The sequence below is a fragment of the Lynx rufus genome, unplaced genomic scaffold (genome assembly GCF_022079265.1).
Source record: "Lynx rufus isolate CCGP_SWC_20201006 ecotype Redwood Valley unplaced genomic scaffold, mLynRuf1.p SCAF_6, whole genome shotgun sequence".
NCBI lineage: Eukaryota > Metazoa > Chordata > Mammalia > Carnivora > Felidae > Lynx > Lynx rufus.
This window is the reverse complement of record NW_025814878.1, coordinates 72,227,237-72,253,709: the sequence shown is the minus strand read 5'-3', so window position 1 is coordinate 72,253,709 and position 26,473 is coordinate 72,227,237. Positions and strand designations below refer to the sequence as shown.

Here is a 26,473-nt window from a genome sequence, read left to right as displayed (position 1 = left end):
TTCAAGTTTTACTCTTACTCTTTTCCCCACTTCCTTTTTTACCTGCCATGTTTCCAACATCCCCCTTACCTTCTTGGTCCACACACTTATATACTCACAAACTCTTACCAGAAGATAAGGGTACTTAAATGACTGAACTTCATCAAAAGGCAATTAACAGGAAACCAAAAGCAGTTTTAAATACAGGCATATCTTGGAAATATTGTGGGTTTGGCTCCAGATCACCACAATAGGGAGAATTTCTCAGCAATGTGAGTTAAATTAATTTTTGGTTTCTAAGAGTACATAAAGTTATGTTTACACTATACTATAGTCTGTTAAGTATGTAATAGCATTGTGGCTAAAAAAAGAATAATGTATATACCTTAATTTTAAGAATACTGGGGCCCCTGGGTGGCTCAGTTGGTTAAGCGACCGACTTCGGCTCAGGTCATGATCTCGCAGTTTGTGACTTCGAGCCCCGCGTCGGGCTCTGTCCTGACAGCTCAGAGCCTGGAGGCTACCTCAGATTCTATGTCTCCCCCTCTCTCTACCCCTCCCCTGCTCACGCTCTGTGTCTCTCTCTCAATAATAAATAAACGTTAAAAAAATTAAAAAAAAAAAAAGAATACTATATTGCTACAAAGTGCTAACCATCATCAGATCTTTCAGCAAGTCGTAATCTTTTTGCTGGTGGAGGCTCTTGCCTCATTGTTGATGGCTACTGACTGATCAGGGTGGTGGCGGCTAAAAGTGAGGATGGCTATGGCAATTTCTTGAAACAATTCAACAGTGAAGTTTGCCAAATCAACTGACTCTTCCTTTCATGAATGATTTTTTTCGGTAGCGTGTGATGCTGTTTGATAGCATGTTACCCACAGTAGAATTTCTTCCAAAACTGAAGTCGGTCCTCTCAACCCTGCCACTGCTTTAGCCAACTAAGTTTATGTAATATATTCTGAATCCTTTGCTGTCATTTCAACAGTCTTCAGCATCTTCACCAAGAGGAGATTCCATCTCAAGATACCACTGTCTTTGCTCATCCATGAAAAGCAACTCCTCATCCCTGTAAGACTGATCAGGAGATTGCAGCAATTTGGTCACATCTTCAGGCTCCACTTCTTGTTTTAGTTCTCTTGCTACTTCCACCACATCTACACTTACTTAACTCTCTCAAACTCATCCACCAAGGCTGGAATCAATTTCTAACCTCCTGTTCATGTTACTATTTTGACCTATTTCTATGAATCATGCAGGTTCTTCACGGCATCTAGAATGGTGAATCCTTTCCAGAAGATTTTCAATTTACTTTGCCCAGATCCACCAGAGGAATCACTGTCTATGGCAACTATACTTGCATGAAGTGTATTTCTTAAATCATAAGACTTGGATGTCAAAATGATTACCTTGGTCCATGGGCTACAGAATGGATGCTGTGTTGGCAGACATAAAAACAACATGACAACAAGAATCTCGTGGTGGCACATCTCCATCAGAGCTCTTGGGTGACCTGATGCGTTATCAATGAGCAGTCATATTTGAAAGAATCTTTTTTTCTGAGCGCTGGTCTCCACAGGTGGGCAGCACAGATGTGCTGTCATTCAGGCTCTGTTGTTCCAGTTGTAGAGCACAGGCAGAGTAGATTTAGCATAATTCCTAGGGGTCCTAGGGTTTTAAGAATGGTAAATGAGCACTGGCTTCAGCTTAGTCATCAGCCCCTAACAAGACAGTTGGCCAGTCCTTTGAAGCCTGGAAGGCAAGCATTGACTTCTCTCTAGCTATAAAAGTCCTAGACGGCATCTTCTTCCAAAAGAAAGCTGTTTTGTCTACGTGGAAAATCTGTTGTTTTGTGGAGCCACCTTCATTAATCCTCTTAGCTAGAACTTTGGGATAACTTGCTGCAGCTTCTACATCAGCACCTGCTACTTCACCTTGCACTCTGATGTTATGGGTACGGCTTCTTTCCTTAAACTTCATAAACCAAACCCTGCCAACTTCAAATGTTTCTTCTGCAACTTCCTCACCTCTCTCAGCCCTCACAGAATTGAAGAGAGTTGGGGCCTTGCTCTGGATTAGGCTTTGGCTGAAGCAAATATTATGGCCAGCGTTTGATCTTCTATCCAGGTGATTAAAACTTTCTCCATTTTGGCAATAAGGCCGTTTCACTTTCTTATCATTCACGTGTTCACTGTAGTAAGCACTTTGAACTTCCTTCAAGAACCTTTTCTTTCAATTCATAACCTGGTTCACTCTTTGGTTCATAAGGTCTAGCTTCCAGCCTATCTCAGCTTTTGACACACTTTCCTCACTAAGCTGAATCATTTTTAGCTTCTGAATCAAAGCGAGAGACATGCAACTCTTCCTTTCACTTGAACACTCAGAGGCCACTGCAGAGTTCTTTTTTTTGTTATTAAAAACAATTTTTTTTCAGTGTTTATGTATTTTTGAGACAGAGACAAATGAGCGGAGGAGGGGCAGAGAAAGAGAGAGACACAGAATCCAAGGCAGGCTCCAGGCTCTGAGCTGTTAGCAGAGAGCCCAACGTGGGGCTTGAACCCATCAACCACAAGATGATTACCTGAGCCGAAGTTGGGACACTCAACCACTGAGCCACCCAGGCACCCCCGTTGCAGAGTTCTTAATTGGACTGATTATAATAATTTGTGTCTCAGGGAATAGGGAGGCTCCAAAAGAGGTAGAGACACAGGGAACAATGGACAGTGCAGTACACATTTATCAAGTAAGTTCACCATCTTATATGGATGCAGTTTGTGTTACCCAAAAACAATTACAATGGTAATATCAAAGATAACTTATCACAGCTCACCCAGAAGAAATACAGTTGACCCCTGAATAACATGGGTTTGAATTTCAGTGCACATCCACTTATATGCAGATGTTTTCCAGTACATACAGTACAGTACTTTAAAGGTATTTTCCAGGGGACCTGGGTGGCACAATCAGTTACATGTCTGACTCCAGAGCTCAGCTCAGGTCATGATCTCACAGTTTGAGTTCAAGCCCCACCTTGGGCTCTATGCTTATGGCATGGAACCTGCTTGGGTTTCTGTCTCTCCCTCTCTCTGCCCCTCCTAGCTTGTGCTATCTCTCTCTCAAAATAAACAAATAAACTTTAAAAAATAAATAAATGTATTTTCCTTTCCTATGACTTTGTTAATAACATTTTCTTTTCTCTAGCTTACTTTATTGTAAGGATATAGAGTATAATGTATGTAACATACAAATAGTGCTATGTTCTCAGTAAGACTCCAAGTCAACAGCAGCTAAGCTTTTGGGAAGTTAGAAGTTATGCACAGATTTTTGATTGCATTAGGGGTCAAGTGCCCCAACCCCCAAGTTTTTCAATGGTCTGTGTAATACTAAGGAAAAAGTTTGAAATACTGAGAGAATTACCAAAATGTGACACAGAGACATTAAGTAAAGAAACGCTATTGAAAAAAAATGGCAACGAAAGACTTAATGCAGGGTTGCCACAAACCTTCAATTTGTAAAAAAAGCAGTATCTGTTAAGTGCAATAAAGCGAAGTGCAATAAAACAAAGTATACCTGTTTGGGTACCTACATACTTAACCCTTCTGCCACACTTTACTATTTTTCAATGTATCTAACATACAGTGTATTTATTTTACCTTATATAGTATTTAAAAATTCTGTTTGCTTACTTTTAAAAATCATTTGCATTTACATTTCTTAGGCCATCTATAAATATTTCTAACTTTGGATATAAAAAATGATTAAGAAATAAAGAAATCTTAGGGGCGACTAAGTGGCTCAGTTGGTTAAGCATCCCACTTCGGCTCAGGTGATGATCTTGCAGTTTTTGAGTCTGAGCCCCGCGTCGGGCTCTGTGCTGACAGCTCAGAGCCTGGAGTCTGCTTCAGATTCTGTCTCCCTCTCTCTCTGCCCCTCCCCTGTTCATGCGCTGTCTCTCTCACTCTCAAAAATAAACATTAAAAAAAATTTTTTAAAGAATTAAAGAAATGTTAGGATTATTAGAAATTGACTTAGAAAAAAGTCAAGCTCTTATGGAAAGTAAGAAAATTAGAAGCTGAATTGCAAGCTCTACTTACACATATCCTTTAACTACTTAGTAAATTCTGTGAATATGTACACTTATGGTAAGTTATGTATAAAGTCATTATCTCATTTAGCTGTATCACAAATACCCAGAAAGTCTAAAAACCCAAAATTGTATTCAAATTTGTAATACAAATTTAGCATTTGTAAAGGAAAAATTTTTGAAGCCAGAAATAATACATTTTGTTCAATTTTATCTCCAATCTTAGAATGTCACTCTATATTTCTGACTTCTATTCAACAACCAATACCAGAGTTTAATAAGTCTTCCAACTTTAAAACCTCCGAATTTCTTTTTAAATCTTTATTTTTGAAAGAGTGAGAGACAGAGAGAGAGAGAGAGAGTGTGACCATGAGAGGAACAGAGAGACAGAGAGAGAGGAAGACACAGAATCCAAAGCAGACTCCAGGGTCCAAGCTGTCAGCACAGAGCCTGACACAGGGCTTGAACTCATGAACCACGAGTCCATGACCTGAGCCTAAGTCAGATGCTCAATCGATTGAGCCACCCAGGTGCCTCAAAACCTTGAGTTTTGTTTTGTTTCGTTTTTTATTTTTTGTTAACATTTATTTGTTATTGAAAGACAGACTGTGAGTAGGGGAGGGGCAGAGAGAAGAAGGAGACACAGAATCTGAAGCAGGCTCCAGGCTCTGAGCTGTCAGCACAGAGTCCGATGCAGGGCTCAAACTCACGGACTGCAAGATCATGACCTGAGCTGACGTTGGATGCTTAGCCAACTGAGTCACCCAGGTGCCCCAAACCTCTTGAGTTTTTTTTTTAAGGAGATAACTAATTACAGCTTTTCACCTTAATTCTCTAGAATATACTGTGCTAAAATTAATAATCTCAGCTAATTCACTTGGTTCTATAGTACAATATCAGCCCCTTTCAGTGGCTAATGGGATTCTCTATATAACTGGTGCTCAGTAAATATCCTGTAAAACTTGTCTTCTCTTTTCTGATTGTACTTTACACTGTTTTTCTTCCTCTCTAACCTATCCATAATGCTTGCTTCAATCCTCATTCTGTGGTAAATAAAATTCCTTAATCCTTAATCTCTTCACAAAATATTCTCACTTTCTTGCCTTACGTGTTGCTTTCTCCTTAAGTGTACTGTTTCATGTATAAGCCTAACCAAGTGGAATATGCTCATTTCCTCTGTAACATATATATCTTAGGATCAGAAGGTAGTCAGTCTCTGGTTTCCTAATGCCACCATTTCTTCCTTCACCAGCTTAAAAATTCTTGTTCCTGAAAACTCTCAGCTCATGAAAACTACATATATTAATTCATAAAAGGAAAAGAGGTACCTTTTGTAACTGCCCTAATTGTGATCAATCATCAGTGGCTGCTAATGGGTGGAATAGCATTTTAAGAATTCTGAGGACCTAGTCAACCTAAGGTGAACACACACACACACACACACACACACACACACACACTGCATTATAGAAAAAGAGGATTATGTCAACAGTAGCAAAATCCATGGAAGTGGAAGATATCCTTCAGCATAATGAAATAAGCTCAAAGACCAAACCTTCACAATTATATTAACTAAAATTTTATAATTACTTATATTTAGGAACTCAGGTTCCCTCCCGTAAAACTAATAACAATGAGTTTCAATAACAAATTCACTTGAGAAACAATGTAAAGAACTCTTAATTTTTGTGAAATGGAAACAAATGCTAGAAAGTCAACAGAAGCTCTACCTTTTTAAAGTTAAAGTAATATCTCTATAGTGCCTTCTAATTTCGAACCCTGCTTGCACAAACATCTCATAGTTTTATGGTATTTATCACAGTCTAGGTAGGATTAAAGCTAACAAAATCTAAAACAGAATTAGTGAAGTTCTATTGATCAATTTGTTTATTAAAATGTTATCATCCTTTCAACAAAGTTAACACAATCTAAATGAAAAAAAATAAACTATCAAACACAATAGTTCTTTTTAATCTCTGAAAGTACTCAAATTATACTTCAAACTACCTGCTTGATATAAACCCCACTCCTGGAGAACAGATCCACCAATTCTGGATGGTGTTTGCTATTCTGGCTTCCATGACCCAGGGTGAAATTTGTATTATCTCCCCAAGTGTAGACATCTGTAGGATCTAAAATGTAAAACAAATACCAGTTTTAGTTCAATCTATAGATACACTCTACTAATCAGTTTTCCTCAACAGAGACTCTTTACAGGAACTAATTTAACCATCATATTTAGAAAGATGCTGCCAACATTATCACTTACATTATGAAACTATCAACACATTATCTAATTCTAGGAATAGAAACAGAAAATCCAAATCAGCACAGTCCTGTATCAATGTTAGGAATCTAACATTTGTTCCTTGTTTCATTAGCAGTTAGTTTAACTGCCAAATGAGTAAAATATCACCTGCCATATCCATTTAGTTGCCATGAAAATAATACCTATAGTTATTTAAATATAGGATGTTTATTACATTATATATAATATATAATATAAAGGTTCTAGATGAAGCAAATGTGATATTAGTTACTGTTCCTACAGAAACATTAACTTTTAATAGTTTACTCTTGATAGATGCAAAATCACACTAGTGATCAGGGTAATACCCATTAAACTGGGATAAAAATCACAGCTAAGTTTTAAGTCTTCATTTTTATTTTGGAAGGCGTATAAATTTTTCGACTAGATCTATAACTGTAACCTGCAATATAGTACCCAAGGTAGAAATAAAAATGAAGAATGTGTCCTTGCTTGTTCACTAAATGCAAATTATGGAGCAGTTCCATTTAAAACTCTTCTCCTTTTCCACCAATTTCCATTTCCAAAGTTGAAAAGCAAACAAATTGGAGAAATAAGTGAAATCAGAAGGATGTGAGGGTAGAAGAATCACATCCTTTCCCTCTCTACCTCCAGTACTTATGTTACTTTCTGGATGCACATTAATTACAGTAGTTACAATTCCAACCGTCTTCCTACTTAGGCTGTGTTCTTACTCTAACATAGTATAAACTGAAATTGAAAATGCAAAATCAATCAGTGTTCTGAATAAAACCCTAAAATTATCAACCAATATACACCAAAAGTATTTTTACCAAAGTAAAAATTCCTTGCAGATATCCACACACAAATTTTCTCAGGTATTTTTTTTTTTTAACGTTTATTTATTCTTGAAAGAGAGAGAGAGAGAGAGAGAGAGAATGAGCTGGGGAGGGGCAGAGAGAGAGGGAGACACAGAATCCGAAGCAGGCTCCAGGCTCCGAGCTGTCAGCACAGAGCCGACACAGGGCTCGAACCCACGAACCGTGAGATCATGACCTGAGCCGAAGCCCGAAGCTTAACCGACTGAGCCACCCAGGTGCCCCTTCTCAGGTATTTTAATAAGAACAAAGTTTCATTAAAATTTTCTAAGCTATACCTTAATGGGATATATTTGCGGAATTTTCTTACCAGTAGTTTTGAATACTACATGAGTTGGTCTATCCTTCATTACAAGATCCAAAGCTGACAAGCCTTCTTTGTCTTGAATATACAGACTAACACCATGCTAAAAAAAAAAAAAAGAAAGAAAAATAGAAAACAAATATATATAAATACGTTACCTCCTATGCCCACCCACATTTTTCGCACACACAGAAAGAGAACTAAGAAACATAAGATATCTAATTCTTAGAATATAAAAGAACCAGAAAACATTAAGAAATAAAATAAGTAACATTTAAAATCAAAATGAACTAGATGTGAAAGTTTAACACAGTAAGGCAAGTCTGGTTGCCTAGAATGCCCTAGCTCTGGTCTCTCTGTCTGTGCCTGTCCATGTACACATACACATTATGTATTTAAAGAGCCATGTTCCATGTCTAGTCCAGTTAAGGGCTATAAAGATTTCAAGGCAATGACAGAACAATCATTCTGTTAGAATTTACTATTTATATAATGTGATCACCTTGGCCCCATCTCTTTTTGCCTTGAATGTTATTATACCAAGTATTTACATTTAAGACAACTATATTCCTTTATTTTTATATTTCTATTTATATTCCTCTATTTATATTTCTATTTGTGTGATAAAGGTTTTCATCTTATTATCATTTAATTGTGGCTTCTCTAAATCACATATAATTAATGGTATCTTAAAAAAAATCTGAGGATGTGTGTGTATATATTTTAAGGATGAATTTAAACTAATCTTTAATTTGTATCTTCACAGTTCAAAATCCAACACGAAATAGAACATTTAAAGCAGTTAGCACACCCCTACCCCTATCACCATACTTTTGTCTCTTCTAAAATATGGTGCAAGGGGGCAGGAGGGATAGAAAGCAAGGTTCGATTCATATTATTGTTATTTAACTGTAGTTTTTAAAATATAAAACATTATTTTCAAAAACAACTATTACTATTTGTTGATAGTTTAATAAGACATTCAACTATTAGACTTATCCTTATTTTAACTGGTGCAAGCCATCACAGCCCATCTGTACACACAGTTCACCTGGGTAGTTACAGGCAGAGATGAACTATGAAGTTATTAAACTCTAAGTGTAATATGTTGGAACACTCTGTTTTAGGTTACTTAAGAAAGAGGAATCTCCTCTTACCTTGAAACAATGGATTCCTAATACACTAAAACCAATTCTAAATTCATTGTGTTCTAGATGGTTATAATACTTGATTACATAAGGACTGTCAATGAGCAAAAAAGACTAAAATGAGCTATGAGCTAACCAGTAAAAAAAAAAAAAAAAAAAAAAAAAGAAATTTAAATCAGAAATCATCTAAGATCTTAATAAATTTAAAGTTATATGTTACCTAGTATTTTTTTTAAATTAGATATAATTAATCCATATGAGAAGACCTGAGCTTGACCTTTTAAGAGTAACAAAGGTAAGTTCCAAGATAGGGTACTCCAAGCTAAGAATTTAACAAATGGGATCCCAGAAACTGAGATCCCTAGAAAGTTTATTTTGCCAGTTTTATAAATTTTCCTAAACATTATACATACCAACTAGATCTTAGTAAGACTACATACATTTGTATCATTCTAAGTAGCTCCAATTGCAAAAGACTACATTTATTTATTTATTTATTTATTTATTTACTTACTTACTTATTAGAGCTCCCTAGATATGGGACTCATATTTTCTAATATGCTCATCTTAAATTCTAAAGGTTGTAGGGCCAGTGTGTAGTCTATCCTACTTATTTAAAGATCAACTCTTGGGCTCCTGGTGGCTCAGTTGATTAAGCATCCAATTCTTGATTTTGGTTCTGGTCATGATCTCACCATAGCAAGATCAAGCTCCACACTGGGCTCCACGCTGGGCATGGAGCCTACTTAAGATTCTCTCTCTCTCTTCCCCTGCCCCTCCCCAGGTCACATACATATACACACTCTATCTGTCTCTCAAAAAAAAAATTGTTTAAAAATAAAATACAGATCATGCCTCCAAAAGAATAGGTAGATTCATTAGTTTGTTAAATATCATCTAAGTATATACCAGGCTTATAAGCCTGAGCATTTGTTGAGAATATCTACAACAAGGAGCAGATGTGCTTTATATAGCTATTCCACTAGAAACCATTGGTAACACTACTGAGATACCTGTCTGTAAATACAGAGAACTGTTTTGACTGTCTTCCTCAAAAACAAAGCATATGATAAAGACTGGCATGCAGATAATTTCCTTGGGAAAAGATCCTAGAAACTGAGGGGCTAGGAAAGTAGATAAAAGGAGGAAAAACCAATACAAAAATGTGTTATCAAGTAGGCCACTGCTAAGGAGCCTTGTGAATGATCCTACCAGGGCATTCCGGAAACCTTATACAATATATCACTGAATAATTCTCCAGTCAAAGAATAAAAGGGCTAAGTGTTTGCCTTCATTAGCAAACAGTTGCTCTAAAGGGGATTTAACTCTCCTGTATTTTTGGTCGGTTATGCATGAATGCCAAGCTCTGGGGCATAAAATAAGGGGCATGCATTAGATGCTAGAAACAAGGTGCAGATTTACACCTACACAAAGCTGCTAGAAGCCTATACACAAAGGTGAGGCCAAAATGACATGAAGTGGTTCAGCAAAAGTATCTGATACACCAATTTTTCCAAACTTAGTTTTCCAACTTAGTTATGAGCTAAGTTAAATGAGTTTAATATGGCTCTCTCACTATTGCTGCCCATATACTGCCAAAAAAGGGAGGATCAAAAGACTATCTTGAGATTATAATTTCCAGTGGGGTAAATTGAGATATACTCTTCTCTCCTTCTTTCAAGCCTATTCTTTAAAGCTTTGGAAGTACGTTTGGATACACTGGCTAGATGTCCTCATACTAGACAAAACAGAAAAATAAGCATTCTCTTATATTCAAAGGACATGGTTTTAACATCAGAAACTAGAATAATTTTAATAAACTGGTCCTGCTACCTAATTATCCTGGAGGAGGGAGGTGGAAGGTACTTCATATCAGTTCTATTTAGTTTATAACCATTCTATTTGAGTTTAAGGAGATTTGTCTTGCTTATAATTTGAGAGTGAATTTTATTGTTCTGGTTCATGACTGGTCTATTCTGTGAGGTATCTGATATCCCTTCTAATAAAATATCTTTTACTTAGGTAACCGTAGTTGGTTTCTGTTTCCATGAAATAAGATATCTAATACACCAACACTTATTGTCCCATTTGTTTATTTAATTATTTGGTTTTGGTCTATCTCCTTCTACTAAAATAAAAACTCAAACAAAAAAAAAAGGATTCTGTCTGTTGTGTTCATTACACATCCCTAGGACCTAGATTAATGCCTGGCACTCATCAGGCACTCAAAAAAAAAAAAAATTGTTCCAAATACTCTATAAATAGTATAGCATTTAATCCACTAAATCCTATGATTTAGTTCTTCTATTTACAAATAGAAAAAATTAAAGTTTTTCCAGAGAAGTACCATAAATAAACCACCAGTATGAAAGAATGGTATAGCAACAACAGATACAGCAAGACCCTACAAGCATAAACAATCTTTGCCAGGCACACATCTTGTCATAGAATCAAGGAACCAAAGAAGATATGCATAAAATTCGCTGTCTCTACTCCAGCTTTTGATAGACAAGAGGTTTCTACTGAGGTGGTTGTTGTTGTTGTTGGCAAACAGGAACTGAAAGTATGGGTTTATATTTACTGTACAATTTATTTTGGCAATTAAAAAATCTTACAACTATAAAGTTTTTAATCAATGCAATTTATTTTAAATGTATATTTGTGTATGGTCTCTTTCTGACAACCATAATATCCTAAGGGCTATAGCTGACCAGAAGTAGAACTGACATGAACACTCCTATAACTGCAGCTCTTCCAATTAAACAACACTGAAAGGTCAAAGGACAGAAGAATATGCAAAAAATCAAAATGCAGATAGCATGATATGTTGAGACCTGAATACTAAAAGGATAGGAAAGATTTCTGTGGGAAAATTTTATCAGTGGAACACATCCACTGTTAGATACCTATCATTGATCAATAGGGCTCTGATGATAACAAAAGACAGTCAAGCCAAGGGCAAGGAGGCCCAAGGCACAATTTCCTGGCTTCTCTTAGCCAAGGAGAAAAGAATGATTAAGGATTTCTAAACGAAAATGAAGCCCCAAAGAGAAGGAAGGCCCAAAATTCAAACCAGACGCTATTTCAAACTGAAGCCCCAAATCCTGACACCTGAATAACAACCCCTATGATAACAGAAAATCCAAGGACCCCCTCAACCTTGATGAGACTAGCGGTAATCCAGCTTTCTAGCAGATACTTGAAAACAGCTGAGGTTTTAGAGGTGGGAAAGGGTAAAAGTAGAGCTGATAAAATGCTTTAACTCATACCAACTAGCTTCCTATATAAAATAAGATTAAAGTAAGGGAATTAAACCAATATTCAAACATTTTACATAGTAAGAGGAATTAAATTAGCAAACATTTTTAAAAATCAAAAATAGATGAAGACCCTTAAGCTAAGCTCCCTAATGTGACCAAAAGTTCCCTGAGGATAGGAAGTGTTTTGTTTTTCTCTGTGTCCTCTACAAACATGACAAAATGCCTATACAAAAGAAATTTTTCAATTTTAGTATCATGATGTCTGATTTTGAGTTTTTCATATGCATTCATTAGTGAAATGACATTGAGGTATATCTCAAAACACTTCATTGTTTGGCTATGGAGTACAACACACCTAAATTTAATCTACTTGATGGGAAATTTCAAATAAATTAAGCTGATTCTAATCATTAATGTTTTCACAACTAATTTTATCTTAGCCAAACAAGAAATAAACATACTACCCAAAAACAGTCCCTAAATGTTATATTTCAATAACTAGTACCCTTTTAAAGTAGCTAATAATAGTTACATAAAAAGCGAATTTCTTAAGAATACTAAAAGATACATAATACTGATTAAATGATAAAATGTGTGGGATTTACTTCAAAATAGTATGAGATAAACAAAGTCAGTGGGGACATATAGAACACAAAACTAGCCAACAGTCTATTATATATTGTAAACTTTGGTATATATTTAAAATTCTACATCACAAAAAGTTTAAGTAAAAATATATATGGGATTTGAATTCTAAAGAAGAGTAGTTACAATAGAAAAAAATACCAAACAATTGATAAGAACAAACTCAAATCTTTGGAAAGTAAGTGGAGTCTTTGAAAAAGACTAAGAAAAACATATGCTGGATGAAATAGTTTTTTGTTTTTTTTTTTTTTAATTTTTTTTTTAACGTTTTATTTATTTTTGAGACAGGGAGAGACAGAGCATGAACAGGGGAGGGTCAGAGAGAGGGAGACACAGAATCTGAAACAGGCTCCAGGCTCTGAGCTGTCAGCACAGAGCCCGACGCGGGGCTCGAACTCACGGACCGTGAGATCATGACCTGAGCCGAAGTCGGACGCTTACCCGACTGAGCCACCCAGGCGCCCCTGAATGAAATAGTTTTAAATAAACAAAGGACACTTACCTTCAACAGAGACCAAACACAATCAATATGTCCATAAAAAATGCTTCTGTGCAAAGCTGTCCATCCTGATTCCTTGTCTTTCACCAGCAGATCCACTCCTTTTTCAATAAGCCAATCTAATACTCCTTTCTTTCCACAGGAGGAAACAAGGTGGAGAGCATTTCTGCCAAAGGCATCTTTGATAGTTGCAGCATTGTAACAATAACTGGAGAGAAAGGCCTTTATCTGGTTTTCATTCCCCTTTGTTACCACAGAAAGGACATCCAAAGCATGTTTCAGGGATCGACACTTTGATGTACAGTCAGGGATGGAAGAATTCATCCTAATTGTTTTTAGACTGCTTAATTTTAGTTCAAGATAGTCCGTTAAGACTAATTTTTAAAAATGAAAAAGCCAAGACAAAACGGTGCTATTCAGAAAGATTTATAGAGAATAAATGACCTTTTAGGATTATAATTTAAACCCTCACGGTGGTAGTATAAAACTATATACCTTTATACAATTTATTTTGGCACTTTAATCAAAAAATTATAAATAGCTCTATAAAGTTTATATCAAATACAAGTTCTTTATTAAAAAAAAAAAACTTTCCACAGTTTATAAATTATTCCTGGAGTCAAGCACCAAGGGGGAGTGAGGAGGGGAACTCCCCCCTCCACACTGTCTGGTCCTTTTAAATATCCATAATTGCAAGGGTGACCTATAAAAAAAAAGGGAAAGAAAAAGTAAAAAATACAAAATCTACCTCTTGCTCTCCTCAAGTACTTTACAGCCACCTCCATATTTAAGTGCCCCTAATTCCTATTTCAAAAAAATAAAAGTCTATCAACTTTTCACCTTCACATCCACAGTATTCTAGAACTATACTAATCATTCTCTCCTCCTTTAATCCAGTCTCCTGTTTAAGGTTAACCTCTGTATCTGTATTCTGGAGTCCACCTCTTTTTGCTTCCAAAAGCTTCATTCCTTCTCCCTTATATTTTTACACTCTTATTAGCTATGTCCCCACAAGCTATAAACACACTTAAATTTACCCTCTTTATAGCAATCCCATCTCAACCTTTACCCCCTAAAATTATTTCATTACTACCACCAGCACAACTCTCGTCATTTGGTTTTTACTAAGAGCCAGGCACTGTGATAATGTTCTCTCTGCCTAGAAAGTCTCTACTATAAGAGGAGATAATAATTAAACATCAGGTATCAAAACAACTAGGTATCAACCTGGAAAAAAAAAAAAAACTTTACATACTTACTTTATACCTTACACCAATATAAATTCCAGATGAGTCAAAGACAAACATATAAATACTATAAAAGCACTAGAAGAGCATGGGTGACTCTTTTTTATAATTTCAAACAACAAAAAGTCCTTTCTACCTATGATCTGAAATTCAAAAGGTATAAAAGATTAATACATTTAATCAGTTTAAAACCTACATTAAAATAAGGAGAAAAAAAACCTCAAAGAATATAACATTACTCCAAAAAAAGAAAAAACAGGAAATTTATTTTATTTAAAAAAAAATTTTTTTTAATGTTTATTTACTTTTGACAGAGAGAGAGAGAGACAAAGCATGAGCAGAGGAGGGGCACAGAGAGAGGGAGACACAGAATCTGAAACAGGATCCAGGCTCTGAGCTGTCAGCACAGAGGCTGATGCAGGGCTCAAACTCACAGACCGTGAGATCATGACCCGAGCCGAAGTTGGACGCTCAACCAACTGAGCCATCCAGGTGCCCCAAAAACCAGGAAATTTAGACAGATTTTAAAAATGAGACTCATCTCACTAAAAAAAAAAAAAAAAAAAGAAAAATGCAAATTGAAACTAAACTGAGATACCATGCAACAACATGGATGGATCTACATAGTATAATACTACGTGAAATAAGTAAGTCAGAAAAAGACAAATACTATATGATTTCCCTCATATGTGGAATTTAAGAAACAAAACAAATGAACAAAGGTGGGGAGAGAGACAAATCAAGATAACAGAGTTAATCACGGAGAATAAATTGATGGTAATGGGGGATGGGTTAAACAGGTGATGGGATTAAGGAGTGCATTTGTCAGTGATGAGCACGGGGTGAGTCACAGAATTGTTGAATAACTATTTGTATACCTGAAACTAATATACCAGTGTATGTTAACTAACTGGAATTAAAATAAAAACTTAAAAAAAAAAAAAAACTATGAGATACCATTTTTTATCTATCAGAATAGCAAAGGTTGGTATTACTATGTACTGACAGGATTGTAAGAAAATAGGTTCCCTACCCCATTACCAGTGAGTATATAAACTTATACAATCTCTTTGGAGAGCAATTTACCAGTATTTATGAAAATGTAAAGTGTACACTTTTTTCTAACCCAAGGAATTTTACTTCTAGGAATTTATCTTAGAAAAATATATCCATGTGTGAAATGGCATAAGTATAGGATTATTCACTGAGTCACTGTTTGAAATAGTAAAGTGTGGAAAAAAACCTAGTTAGAAGTAATTATGTTATGTCCATGCAACAGAATAGTATTCATGTATGAAAAAAAACAAAGTAGCTATATATTTACTGATATGAAATAATCTGCAATATATACTTCAAAATGTTTTTTAAAATGTGAAGTATATGTAATATCATTTGTGGAAAAGATGTATATGTATTTACATGTTCATGCTTGAAAATGCATGGAAGAAGTCTAGAAGAATACACAAAAGAATGGTTCCTCTGCAGAAGGGCACCAATGGTTGGAGTCAGAAATGGAAGGCAGACTTTACCTGCATTTTACTAGGAACCACTTTTAAACGCTTCACCATGTGCATGAAAAGCTATTCAAAAATAAACATCTAAAAATATACATAAATGCTAATATATTGATTAGAGAGGATATAGAAAATACAAAAAAAAAAAAAAAAAAACAAAAAACTCAGCCACCATATAAGAGCCTCTAGCTTCCTTTTTTTCCAATATGCCACCCTGTCTGCTTTGCCCCATTCAGATCTGGAGAAATGAAATACTATTTGTAAACTATCTGACAAACTACTATTCTTCAGTTTCTTTACTTCATGTTAGAAAACTACTGATATATTAGAAATTTTATACCTAGAGTGGACTACTTTACAATCAACATTTCTCCATCATCTTTTTATCATCTCCTAATTTTTTTTTCAGTATTTTTGTCCTCTGGATTTTTTTTTAATCTCTGGATTATAAGTAACTAATCAATCCATTTCATAATGGCTATATTTTAAAGATTTTATAATAGAAATTCTATGTACATTCTCTTCTCCAAGGTATCAAACTATCAAAAATACTTAATAGAACAAACAATCCTAAAATTTGTATGGAATCACAAAAGACCCCAAATAGCCAAAGCAAGAGAGAAAGAACAAACCTGAAAGCATCATGTCCCCTGATTTCAAACTATATTACAAAACTGTAGTAATTAAAGCAGCATGACACTGGCATACAAAGAAACACATGCATCAGTGGAACAAAGTAGGCCAGAAATAAGCCCACGCATAAATGGTCAATTAACTTACAACAAGGAACCAAGAATATACGATGGCAAGAGGAGTCTCTTCAACAAATGGTGCTGGGAACTGGACCCCTATCTTAAACCATACCCCAAAATTAACTCAAATGCATTAAAGACTTAAATGTAAGAGCTGAAACCATAAAACGCCTAGAAGAAAACACAGGCAATACACTCTCTGACATAGGTCTTGGAGAGGATTATTTTAATCTGACACCAAAAGCAACAAAAGCAAAAAAATCAACAAGTGGGACCACATCAAATCAAAAAGCTTCTGCACGGCAAAACCATAAACAAAACCATAAACAAAATGAAAAAGCAACCTACTTTATGGGAGAAAAATTTTTGGAAATCATACATCCGAGGGGCATCTGGGTGGCTCAGCTGGTTAACTGTCTGTCTCTTGGGTTCAGCTCAGGTCATGATCTCAAAGTTCGTGAGTTCAAGCCCCACATCTCTGTTAGTGCAGAGCCTGCTTGGGATTCTCTGTCTCCCTCTTTCTCTCTGCCCCTACACTGTTCACTCTCTCAAAAAAACTAAATAAACTTAAAAAAAATCAGATATCTGATAAAGAGCTATAATTTATATAAATATCCAAAGAATTCATACAATTCAAGAGCAAAAAACCAAACCATCGGATTTAAAAAATGAGCAAAAGATCTAAACAGACAATTTTCCAAAGAAGACATACAGATGCCCAACAGGTACATGAAAAATTGCTCAATATTGCTAATCATCAGGGAAATGCAAATCAAAACCATAATAAAATATCACTTCACTCCTGCTAGAATGGCTACTATCAAAAAGATAAGAAATAACCAGTATTGCCAAGGATGTGGAGAAAAAGGAACCCCTGTACACTATAGATAGAAATATAAATTGATACAACCACTATGGAAAATAGTATGGAGGTTCCCCCCAAAATTAAAAATAGAACTACCATATGATCCAGCAAATCCACTTCTGGCTATTTATGCAAAGAAAACAAAAACACGAACTTGAAAAGATATACGTACCCCTATGTTCACTGCATAGTCAAGATAAGGAAACAACCTAAGCATCCATCAATGGATAAATGGATAAAGAAGTTATACACACACACACACACACACACACACACACACACAATGAAATATTACTGAGTCATTCATTAAAAAGGATGAAATCTTGCCATTTGCAACAACATGAATGGACCTCAAAGGCATTATGCTAAGTGAAATAAGTCAGAGAAAAGTAAATAGCATGACTCTTTCATGTGTGGTTATCTTAAAACAAAAACAAGCTCACAGATAGAGAACAAATTGGTAGTTACGGAATTTGGGGGGGTGGGGGGGCAGGGACAGAAATGGATGAACCAGTTGTTTGCTTTTTCTTGTTTTAAATAAACTGAATAAATTTTAAAAATAAAACAAATTCTCCAAAATACTTTTTTTCATTTTAATTTTTTAAATATACACTTTGAATGACAAAGAAAAACAGTTATAAGAAAGTTATTTAGAGAGACACATATGAGTTTACTATACGTGTAGGGAAAACTGTGCACCATAGACAGGTACGAAACATCGCCAATCTGCACTTTCCACTCCCATTTCAAACCACACACTAAGAATAAGAAGTCCTAAATCTAACTGGTTCTTCGCTATTCTGACTTCCCCATCTGGAGATGACAGTAAAGAATTAGAGTACTTCTAGTCCCTTCTAGTTCCAGTTCTGTTTCTACTGGTCTGCATGTTTTATAATTTGATATAGGCTTTCTAACATCCCACCTTAAAGTGTTCGTGTCAAAAGCAAAGCATTTTGTAGTTAGTTAACATAAAGAAAAAGGCGCCAAAGCCTGAAGTGTTTAAAATGTGAAAACTGGAAAATAAGCTATATGGCAAAATAGTCACTTGTAGTTAATTTCATTCTTTTGAGGCTCTAAAATTTTTCCACCTTTGCATTTTCAGTGCATTCATAATACCTGAAAAGAACTACTTACCAGCAAATACCTCACACACTACACAAAAGAATTAAGGTATAACAGAAGAAAATTCCCTAATATGTTACTATATATAAACATTTTAATGGAAAAAAAATACCAAATGCAAAAATGGTAGCATACTAAAATATATGGAGAAACATACAGAATACTAACAACATAAATAAGGAAGTGACTAAGAGCTAATGTTTCTTAGCGTCTTACATATTTGGATTCAAATATAGCAATGCCAGCTGTTACCAGTTATGTAACTCTAAAAATTACATAATCTCTCATTTCTTCATTTGAAAATGTAGACAATGTCACCAACCTCACAAGGTTACTGTAATGATAAATGACTACTACTAAGCACTGTACCTGGCAGTTCAATAAACAGGCGTTCAACAAATAGCAGCTTTCATTACTATTATTTCTTCAGTAACAAAAGGGTAACAAATTTAATCTCAAAATTCATGTTTGAACTTCACTGTCTCTGCTACCTGGTTTCCATGCATACTTCTACAATTAAACCACATATACTAAGGTTACCAAAATGACTTCCAAATTGCTAAATCTTTAAAGATACTTTCTGTTCTTACTTGACTCCCCTGCTTTTGAGTCATTAACACTGCATTCTCCCAAGGTATCTAGAAAGGGATACTGAAAGCATAGGGAATTACTGAAACATTTAAGCATGGGCTCTCTCTCACCACATCTTCCAAAGACTTTGTCACCTCCCCTTACCTTCCCATGTTGGCCTTCAGTCTTCTTTTCCTTTCTACTTCATAGCGTCCGTGGATAATTTCAATTTCTTTCTAGTTTTTAACTGTAACCTACATGCTCATAATTCCCAAATCTGTCTCCTACCCTCACATCTCTCCTAAATTCCAGGCCCGTATTTCCAATTACCAGTGTAAATGTTATTTATGCATTCAACAAATGCTTACTGAAGGCAAAGAAAGCAAGGGAAATATTTATTAAGCATCTAATATGTACTGGACATCTTACATCACAGAGAGGTTAATTAAGTAAGCCATGAGAATCATTGCACCAATAAAAGAGGAGTTAGAACTCAAACACAGATCTGTTTAACAGCAAAGTTCAAGCTATTTCTACTACAGTACACTGCCTCTCCAGTGCATCCACTGTATGTCACATGGTACTAGGAATACAAAATAAATACGGCATGTATATTTCAGATAAAATGATAAAAGTATAGGCTCACGGATAATACTTAAGTGAAACTATAGCTCATTTAACATCTGTATTGAATGAGCAAAATTTATTACCTATCATAGTCTCTACCAAAGGGTCACAGTTTGATAGAGACTGATTTTTTTTAAGGAATAAAAACATATTATTATAAACCTGGTAAAGATAAAAACAAGTGAATCATAGGAATAAGGAGTTGACGAGAGACATAGGGAAAATTTCCCATATTAGGATGAGCACAGGTTTCCCTGATAAATTCAGGGTAGGTGGACATTCAAGGCAGAGGGAACAGTAAATATAAATAAAAGCATTAGAATCATTTTAGTCTATCCTGAAAATTCCAAGTAATTCAGAAAACAGAAAAGAGTGAGGCCTAACATACACACAAGGATGGACCAGATTATGTAGACAGTCCTATGTGCCCTTCTTTGGGATAAAGAAAATGTGCAATTCAGAGACACATTTAGATATTTAAGCTCTTGAATTGACAAGATATGGTGATAACTCCCAGGTTTCTGGCCTGATTATACATAGGGCAGTCAAGCAGAGTTAAGGGGTAAAACTTTGGAAATCAGAAAAACAAAACAAACTTAAAGCAACAAATAAAAATTGAAGGTAGAAAGTTATTTTACATGTGAGTATTATGAAATGCTGATGGAAAACTGAGTTGGAGGAGTGTAGCTAGCTACAGGCAATTGTTCAATCTTAAGAACTGGCCCACCACAAAAGGTGATAGCCAGCAGAGGATGAGCCCTTAACAAAGGTCATAATCGTTCCACTTATCCTTGGTTAGGAGTTTAGGTATCTTCGTAAGACACAAATCTGATCATGCCATTCTCCAAACCCAATAACTCTATTTCACGTAAGGTTAGCCTTGTGATCTCAGGAAGAGGATATCAACTGAGTCTAGAGACCATGTAAAATTCAGACTCTAAATTCAGAACATCTGGCTCAGCTAGTAACCCAGGTACACCACTAACTAAATGATCCTAGGCACGTCACAATTTCCTAAGCTTCAATTCTCTCATTTGGAAAAAGGGGATAACAACTATTTCCCGAGTTGTTCTGAAAAATAAATGAGACAATTCATTCATATGTAAGCACCCAACAAATATTTAAGAGGAAAAAAAAAGGGAGGAAACGGGACATTATTGGTAAGGAGGTCGGAAAATGGCATAACTATATTAGAGTCCTTTCTGCTTGGAATCCTTTTCACCCAAACTTTTACAAGGCTGCTTAACATGCCATGGCTTACAGAGTGTCTACCATCTTTTGAACTTTCATATGGACAACGATGGTGCGTCACATAAATTTCAGCCTCATACTGCCCCTTTATACATGAGCACCTTCATTCTACAATGAGGAAATTTATGTGAAAGTTTAAGTAGCCTATACTCTAGATTCCACCTATTCTACTCTACCCAAACTGCTCTCTCAAAATGCAGTTAGGAAATCTTTAATGAGAAGTAGAATAGTGTAGTAGAAAAAAATTACCCTTATTTGTAGCCATAAGAATTGGGTTCCTGCTATCTAAGACCTTGGCCAAATAACTTAATCTCCCTATTCCAGTATCTCCATCTGCAAAGTAGATGATAATAACTCGCCCTGTTAGTATGTACCTTGCCTACACAAAGATTTTAAGTTCTTTTGGGGTGGGGGGAGAATACTGTATTTCTTTATATTTCTTACTATATATATGTGTGTGCAATATATATATAGTATATATACTTATATATATAAGTATATACACATATATTCAATAAGCAGGTTTATTGGTAAAAACACTAATACTAAAACATCTTCCTTTTAAACTTATATATATTAAATTAACTTACAAAGCTACAAATTATAACTCATAATTGAAGAGTCATAAACATCTTTAATTCCTTGTGTTAAGTCCTGAAAAGAGTTCACATAACAATTTTAAAACACAAGCACTTACTCCTTTAGGAAATTAATAATTTTGCTTTATCAATATTACATTTTAGTCTAACATTTTCTCAAATATTCTCTTGGTACAAAAAATAGGAACTTGAATACTTTATCAGTGTTTCACAACAGAATAATTGCCCAATTTTAGGGGGCAGGCACATCTCTACATGTGGCAAAAAGTCATTGACCTATTAATAATACCAAACTTTGATACCGTTTATAATAATAAGCCAAGTAATACTGAGCTCCTTTATGTAATAGGTAAATCCATTTATGGTCTATGGAACTTTATATGGTCCTAAAGCATAATGAGAGTAAAAGAATGTATTAAGTTCCATCATAGAATTTAGGATACTAAGAGCCCTCAATGCAAGGTTGTTTTTTTTTGTTTGTTTGTTTGTTTGTTTTAATTAAATAACGGAACAGCCATTTTTAAAAATTCCTTGAGGTAAATTCTGCTTTGGCTAAAGTTTCTACAAATATCTGTAATAAGTTCTTTTTAGAAAACAGATCTTTCTGTCTTCATCTAATCTATACCAGTTTCTAAAACCAATTAAAAATCAAGGAATTGAAAACAGAAAAAGGAGTGAGAAGAACAAGTGGCTATACAAGAATGTGAACTGGTACATTATGGGTAAAGAAACACAATCACTCATAAAAGTCACATTCTTTCAGTAATTCTATAAATATCGAATTTCGAACGCTCTACTTCGAAGCATGGAGCGGCGGAAAGGGGCGGGAGTGCTATACCAATTTCTGCTTCCTAAAAAGAAACCCTGAGGTTTTATTAATATGTTGGAAAACAGTAGCCAAGGATGTCTGCTGAACTAAAACTATTTAGAACCGGACAAGACACAAGAATAAAAAGCCTCTATCGTCTCTGTCTCCCCCACCCCCAAAAGAACCGGTCCCTTTTCACCGGTCTTGACTATAGTCAATTCACACAGAACTTCACAGTTAGTATCCCCAAAGTGGACTAAAACTATGTGACCCCCAGGAAGGGATAATGCTTCAAGGAATGGCTTCAAATTCAAGGCTCCAAGGGAAGTGATACCGGCAACTATGTGAAACTAGCAAGGCAGCAACGCTGGAGGGCGTGTCAGGCAGGTCAGCAACGTAGCACTTTGCTGAACAGACCATTCATTAGCAGAGCCACGCTTCGGGGAGGAGGGCGCTCTGACACGGGCCCCAAGGCCCGCTTAGCGCCGTCTTACACGAAGTGCGTCAGTCTCGGGGCCACTGGGTCTCTTCCCCTCGGTCCATCCGCGCCACTGGCGTCCCCAGTACCCCGCACCCTCTGGAAACTGAATACTGTCCCATCGCCCCCCCGCCACCCCCCAGGCTGAAGAGACGCCGTCGCCTAAACCCGCTCCGCACGGGGGAGCCGCGCTGGGCACTCCCTCACCAGTCGCTAGATGAAAGTACGCCGGTGGTCTCCGCGAGACGGACACACAGTAGCGCAGGGACTCATCCTTAGTGAAGACAACAGGAGAAACCGAACGATGCCAGGGGGAGGCTGGTCCCCACGCACGGGAAAGCTGTGGAGGCGACTGCAACCACAGCCGCGACTACAGGCACGGGGAAGGGAGCAGGGGGGAAAAAGGCCGGCGCGGGCGGGACCCAGGAATAAGACGGGCGTTGATTGGCTGGGGCTCGTGTATGTCTCATGAGGATTGGCTAGTGTTTGCTCAGAAGGCCTCGCGTGGCAGCACCTAAACTGTGGCCTTTCCCGGGAATCCGAAGGGAACATGACCCCCCGGCCTTGGGATTATCGGCGCAACCCGGAGGTGGGGAAACATAGCAGTTGGGGACTCTCGGCCAACAGGCCAACAGCGGTGGTGGAAACGTCTCTTGCAGGGTCAGCCATGGCCTAGGCAGAAATGTCAGCTGCAGCCCTGGAATTCAGGATAAACCCCGGTGCGGCGAGGGCCCTGGAGACCTGGCGGAATGCCTTGGGCAGCCGGTCACCACGCAGCAGAAGCCAAAAGCGGGGGCATCTTGCAATGAAGAGCTCTTCCGTCGACCCAACCGTAGGGTCATTGGAAAGCCAAAGTCATTGTCTCGCGCAGAGACGCATCCTTGCCCTTTCCTGCCCGTTTCTACATTCAGATTATCTAAGAGTCACTCCCTTGGTCTGAATGCTTCACTGCCTTCTTAGATCGTTACTGTGGGACTTGCTGCCCGTTAGGGTCGCGTCGCTTTTGTGCCTGACCTCCAGGCTCACACTCTGCTCTCCCCCACTTAACTCTGCATCCAAGGCCGGTTTTAAAAGTGGCGGAGTGGAAAAAAAAAAAAAGAGAGAGAGGAAAGAAAGTAGCAGTCTTAGGAAGAGGAGGAGGAAACCGATGCTAGGATACCAAATGGGAAAACACTGCTGCCAAATGTCTCATACAGTAGGCATTCAGTAAATGTTCAAGGAGGGGTAGTTTGACTCAGAACAAACAACACTAGCAGTTAGGAGTTGGCTGTACTGCTTTGCCACGTTGTCAATTCTACACGCCACTCTTTTTTCTATCTGTAAAACCAAGTTGGACTAGATGTCATTTCAGCTCTACTCTCTTTGTAGCTGGTTAGTGAGGGGAAAGGCTGAATAGCTCTCCTGCTGCCCTTCCCAATACAATGTTCTTTCTTTGCCCTTATTCTCATTTCCGACTTTGAGGTAACAAAAACCAGTTAGTAATGCAAAAATTAAGTGATTTGAAAATAAGCTATATATGAGGACTTTTATATTAATGAACAAAGAAACCAGTAATGAAAAGAATAATGTAAGTAAATGTATAGACCTGACATGAATTAAAATCTTTTCTCTCTTATAGATGTAAAGCAAGTTAATTAGCTTTTCTGAAGACTCACTTTCTTCATTTGTAAAATAGGATCAGTAATGCATTTTAGAAACAAAAATACATTCACATTTGTGGAAAATGTAGTTATATAGATATAGATAGAGTGGCTAGTACTTCATGAATAATCTTACTTTTATAAATCAGAAGGTATTTCCAGGGGCCCCTGGCTGGTTCAGCTGGGAAAGTATGTGACTTTTGATCTGTTTGTGAGTTCAAGCCCCACATTGGGTGTAGGGATTACTTACAAACAAAATCTTAAAAGAATAAAAAGTATTCCCATAGCAGCAGAGTTATTCCAAAAGTCATTCATTAATTTCAACAATTACCAAGTGCAAGCACTGGAGATCCAATAGTGAGAGAAAACACATATGGACCTGGATAATCCCAATGTAAGAATAGATTGCAACCTTTACAAGTACTACAAAGAATACTATCAATTTAATCTGACTTCTCAAAGAAGTGACACTTGAACTATGATCCCAGGAATAAGTAGGAGATAACTAGACAAAGCAGAAAAGAAGGAACATTCCAGTCCAAATGATGTAGAATTCTCATTCCCCTGGAAAATTGAATGCTTTCACAGATACTGGTTATTTGCAAGAAATATTGAAATATTGAAATAATTGCAAGAAATTATGCAAATGAAATACAATTAAGTGAAAAATGCATTGCAGATACTGTTAGGGGAGGAAGAGATCAAAACTAGCCATTTTGTGAGGATTTTTAAACATTTTTGTTTGTGTTTACACGTAAAAGAAAGAAGAGACAGCAGTATACCAATGATTATCTCAGTGTGGTGAAATTAGGGGTGATTCTTAATTTCTGTCACTTTGAATTTTATAATTTATTTTTCCTTGCAATAATTAAATGTTGACTTAAAAAAAAAACAAATTTGCCCCAAAAAATGGACTAGAATTTCTGAAGCAGACTTAAAGCAAGAAATAAATCTAGAGATGGCTTTAGAAAATTGCAGCAACGTAGACATGGAGGAGAATAGCTCAGGTATCAGGAATAGAGTTTGAGATGAGGCCAGAATAGAGCGCTACAGAAATATTTTTAAACAACACAGCATTTGCAGTACTCCCTAAATGTCATTGTTCCAAAATAAATTAATAGTGCTCTCCTTCATAATCAAAATGCATTGTGCTGTCGTTCAAGTTGTATATAGGCAATGCTGCCAGTGCTGCTCCTGCTTCAGCTGGTAACCTAAGAATGTTAGAACTTGTATAGTTCCATTGGATCAAAACCCAAACCTGATTAGGTTCTGCAAGAATGGTTATTACTGTAGGAAGGTCAACAGTGTAGCTGACCTAGAGATGACTGGAACCTTATGGTTTGGCCCTATTCTCTTCTGCTCCAGACCATTTTCCATGTGAGAATGCTTGGCCAGCCACAGCTTTCTGACACATCCTCAGCTTTTCCATTAGGGAAGACAGCACTGTGCCCTCTGCCTCAAGCATGAAAATTCCAGGGTCCCTGATGGGTTCATATCGGCTCAGTTTAGGTGAAGAGTCAAGGGTATGATGCTTGATGGCCTCTATGAGAGTCACCTTCAAAGCAGAATAATGAATAGCTCCCCCAAAGAGGGCAGGGGGCAGGGCAGACAAGATAATAGACAAGTAAGGTGTTTCTATACTATTAGATCCAGGGAATATTGCTCTGGCTACATTCTTTCTACTCAATGATTATCCTTCAAATCCTCACGTAGAGGAGGCTACCTCCTTAAAAATCTGTGAAGCCATCCCTGATGCACCTTCCTAACAGTTATCCCCTCCTCTCTACTACTTCTATAACTTATTCATGTTATTGTGTCACACTATATTATTCTTAGATTTACTATTTTACAGTGGATGCAGTAAAGGCAAGGGCTACAGAGGCATACTGCCCGAATACAAAATTTGACTCCTCTTCTTAGTAGTTTTGATACCTTAG

General features: G+C 36.7%; 1 protein-coding gene across 2 annotated transcripts in view; it reads right to left on the bottom strand.

Moving 5' to 3' along the window:
• IBTK (inhibitor of Bruton tyrosine kinase) overlaps window positions 1-23,231 on the bottom strand; it is a 92,326-nt gene extending 69,095 nt beyond the window's left edge. For both annotated transcript variants that reach the window (XM_047101499.1, XM_047101500.1), the window contains exons 1-4: window positions 23,104-23,231; window positions 13,067-13,766; window positions 7,518-7,614; window positions 6,068-6,192 (exon numbers count right to left, since the gene is read on the bottom strand). In XM_047101499.1, the coding sequence (XP_046957455.1) occupies window positions 6,068-6,192; window positions 7,518-7,614; window positions 13,067-13,387 (543 nt within the window). In that variant the 5' untranslated portion in view covers window positions 13,388-13,766; window positions 23,104-23,231. The remainder of the gene's footprint in view (window positions 1-6,067; window positions 6,193-7,517; window positions 7,615-13,066; window positions 13,767-23,103) is intronic.
• Between the last annotated feature and the right edge of the window lie 3,242 nt (window positions 23,232-26,473).